Source organism: Triticum aestivum, chromosome 1A (genome assembly GCF_018294505.1).
Source record: "Triticum aestivum cultivar Chinese Spring chromosome 1A, IWGSC CS RefSeq v2.1, whole genome shotgun sequence".
NCBI classification, from domain to species: Eukaryota; Viridiplantae; Streptophyta; class Magnoliopsida; order Poales; family Poaceae; genus Triticum; species Triticum aestivum.
In genome coordinates, this window is record NC_057794.1 from 553,354,407 (window position 1) to 553,357,803 (window position 3,397).

General features: G+C 43.3%; 2 protein-coding genes across 2 annotated transcripts in view; one reads left to right on the forward strand and one right to left on the reverse strand.

Moving 5' to 3' along the window:
• Positions 1–3,397, reverse strand: part of LOC123066924 (pre-rRNA-processing protein ESF2) — a 16,178-nt gene that overhangs the window by 1,359 nt on the left and 11,422 nt on the right. The gene's annotated exons all lie outside the window — the stretch shown is intronic.
• On the forward strand, positions 7–3,023 carry LOC123066914 (uncharacterized). The gene is made up of 8 exons (XM_044489899.1): positions 7–416; positions 881–956; positions 1,272–1,331; positions 1,436–1,640; positions 1,719–2,165; positions 2,248–2,307; positions 2,402–2,596; positions 2,694–3,023. The coding sequence occupies exons 4-8, from the start codon at positions 1,568–1,570 to the stop codon at positions 2,990–2,992; spliced, it is 1,074 nt and encodes a 357-aa protein (XP_044345834.1). The 5' UTR covers positions 7–416; positions 881–956; positions 1,272–1,331; positions 1,436–1,567; the 3' UTR covers positions 2,993–3,023.

Consider the following 3,397-nt stretch of genomic DNA (forward strand, 5'->3'; position numbering starts at 1 on the left):
CTCTCCCCCTTCTCTAACTCTGACTTCCACAAATACGTCGCCGGCTACAGGCTACTGATCCTCGGCGGCGGCGGCACCGCCACCTAATGCTACTTCTCCCCGCCGACGCACTCCACTGCCTGTTCTGGTGCTATGGTTGGCTACCGCCTCTCTTTCCTAGACCTCATCGTTCCCACCCTGCCGCCTCCCAAATTCAAATTTTCGTCACCCAAATGCGCGCGCCTGGTCGAACTGTCTAGAAACCACCCTTTCAGCCCAATATAAATACAAGTGAGCAGGCAGATGAGACTCACACTGCTCGAACTACATCCCAAGAAGCAACACGGTGGTCAAGCTCTCATATCTTCAAATCGACAGATTGTGAGGAGGTCGATTTACTACCCATCGCCTTCTAATTTGCTTCGCCAAGGACCAAGGTATGTTGTGTTATGCAATACCAAGATTTAGTAATGATTGCAATAGATGAGTATCTGCACATACTACTATTAGATGATGATGCCTCTTTTATTTGTGAAGTTAACATCAAAACAAGAATTTGCAGATCACTGTATGGTTGTATAACATGTTTTTTATTTGTTATTTTAAGTTTTTATGCATACTGATCGTTGGGGCTTTGACCTCCAAGTTGGTCAGTTTCCTATTAAAAGAATTAAAAGATCTGCATCTTAGTTCTAGGTGGATCAGCTTATTTTATATGAGTCGGTCAGAGAGAAACTGATGTTGCTAGGTTTGTTATATTTCCCTTCATATAAAATCACATGACTTAGTCAGTCATATGTATGCATAGAGATACTCACTTCAGCTCCAACTGTCCTTGGGTTTGGTTTTCACCAACTAAATCACTGAAATTTTTGAAAAAAAATGATTATTTACATGGCAGGTCCAGAAGAAATTTGATAAGCCTAGAAGTTCCTGGAGAAACACTTGGATTTGGGTGTGAAGCTGAAAATTAAAAGGTCAGGACCAAATTCATACTTGATCACCAGAATTCATTGGTTTACTGTTGTATTCTATTATGCTTTGGCTTGTACTTTTTGGCTGCCACACCTCTGCATAACATTTGTTTTTATTCATGTTGCTTACCTGATTATCAAATTCATCCAGTGTGCAATTTCGTATCTAATGATGATGAACTGCCCTTCGGTTAAGGAATGTTTCTTTTGACTTCTGGCAAAGAATAGTTGTCTTATTAGATTGCATATAGTGTTCCTACTAGCTTTCAATTCAATTTTTTCTAACCTCCACTTCTGTTTTTTGGGGGAAACTAGCAGCTATTACACCCGAAATGTTACAGCTCTCGTGCCAACAAAGTGCTAAAGGAAAACAAAAAGGTTGGTTCTTGTACCTTACTGTTTGGCAAAACAATCTGCTTGTATATTTCTTATTTATACCTAACCATTTACCGTCCAACTTGTAATAACACAATGGTCGACAGCAGTAGCAAGCCCAACAGAACTTGCTCCAATGGCATGCCATGTGCTCGAACAGGTTTATTTATACGTGAACCAACGGATGCGACAAATTTAAGTTATCATCTTCAGATGATGAAGTGACAAACCAATCAGCGATGGTGATTTTTCCTACTTATACTGGTATGCTCACATCAATCGACGGATTGGAGCGAGGAGAAAGCTCAAAAGGTAAATATATAGGGCGGAAGTGTTTGCTTATATAATTCCGTTTACCCACTTAATTAATTTCTCGTGTAAATTCTGTAGGGCGAAAGCGTGCACGTGAAGCAATAAGATATGCTAGCCGTACACCAGAGCAAATCCAAGCAAGGCGAGAACGTGTTAGAGCACGTCGGCAAAATTTGACACCTAAGGAGAAGGAAGAGATTAATGCACGAAGAAGAGAGAAACGACAACGTATGACACTTGAAGAGAGAAATGCAAGCCAGCGAGCATGTAGGCAAAGTTTGACACTAGAGGAGAGGCAAGAAAGAAATGCACGCCAACGAGCGCGTCGGCAAAGCCTGCCACCGGAAGAGCGGCGGGCACTTCTAGCTCAACGTAATGCAAGTTATGCATCTAGACGAGATACCCCATGCATGGATTCCATTGTATCAAATTGCCCTATGGGTTCATTGCTGGGACATGCATCATCAAGCTCTTATGCCTTTAGTTACCCAAGTACACTGACTCAAACTTTTTCTACAATTCAAGGTAATTCTCACATACACATTCCTTTATTTGCCAATTTTGTCAAAGTTGAGCATGCATTTTTACAAAGTCATTGAAATAGCAGGTAATCTAGAAAGCATACCTGAAGGAATGGAAGATGATCACATAGTTTTCACTAGCAAAGGTATGATTGTGGTGCTGATGCCTTCCTTTTCTCAACTACTATAACACACACTACTCAAACTATGTAGTAACTTCATTCCTCAAATTACATTTAGGTGACGCTAATACTGTCCAGTGCAAGGAACTCACATCGGTGCAATGTCCAACATCTACATCAGTGGACAGTTCATCATTGGCCCCTGATGACTCCATATGCCCAGGTTCCCCAACGGAAAGCTTTAATGTGGATGATGATTTTTCTCATATGACCGAAGAAGAAGATGATGAGTACTTCGCATTTGCTGGGAGAGGTATTAAAAATTCCATGGATGTCTTATTTCCCTACATATGTATAGCACAGAAAATGCAATACCTATATATAACACAATTCATCTCATGTGTGTACAGGGAACACTGAAGATTGCGATGACATGGTAGATGCTTTTACAACAGACAACATTGTTCCTGACCCATATGACTGTGTTTACCAGAATATACCAAAAAGTACTCACACACTGGTGCCAAAGCCTGATTGCAAGCATTGCGGCGCAAAGAGGTTCCAGTATGAGACAAATGGATTTTGTTGCCAGTCTGGAAAAATTAAGTTAGCACAGTCAGAACCACCCTTGGAACTTCAGATGTTGTACACAAGTTCAGATAGTGATGATGTACATTTTCTCTACTCTTATAAAAACCACAATTGGTGATGATGGTGTGCCTGCCAACTTTGATTCACAATCGTTCGATTCATATCCAACGTCCAGGAAGCAACCCATGGCAATTTTACAAAGACACCCACTATTCTATTACATTTTGCAAATATGCCCTTGTCTCTCTCTTCAAGCCTATCCCCCGGCTCTCCCCCAACCTCATCCAACCAGTAGCACCGGGAGCGTCGGAGCCGATATGGCGTGGTGGCCGCCGGCGGTGCCGTCCGCCTCGGAGCCTCTCATGCCTCCCTCAACTCCACCGGCCACCACAACCCCTCCCCCCCCCGCCCCCCTTCTCCATCTCCTCCGTTGCCGACCTCTGCAGGCACACCGGCGGCGCCGTCCCTCCGCAGGCGCCTCTCCCGCCTCCTTCTCTTCCAGAGAAGTGCCGCCGCACAGCAG

Coding starts and splice junctions, on each gene's coding strand:
- LOC123066914 (XM_044489899.1), top strand. CDS start 1,568: ATGGTGATTTTTCCTACTTATACTGGTATGCTCACATCAATCGACGGA. Junction 2,166..2,247: donor AACTTTTTCTACAATTCAAG/GTAATTCTCACA, acceptor TTGAAATAGCAG/GTAATCTAGAAAGCATACCT. Junction 2,597..2,693: donor CTTCGCATTTGCTGGGAGAG/GTATTAAAAATT, acceptor ATGTGTGTACAG/GGAACACTGAAGATTGCGAT.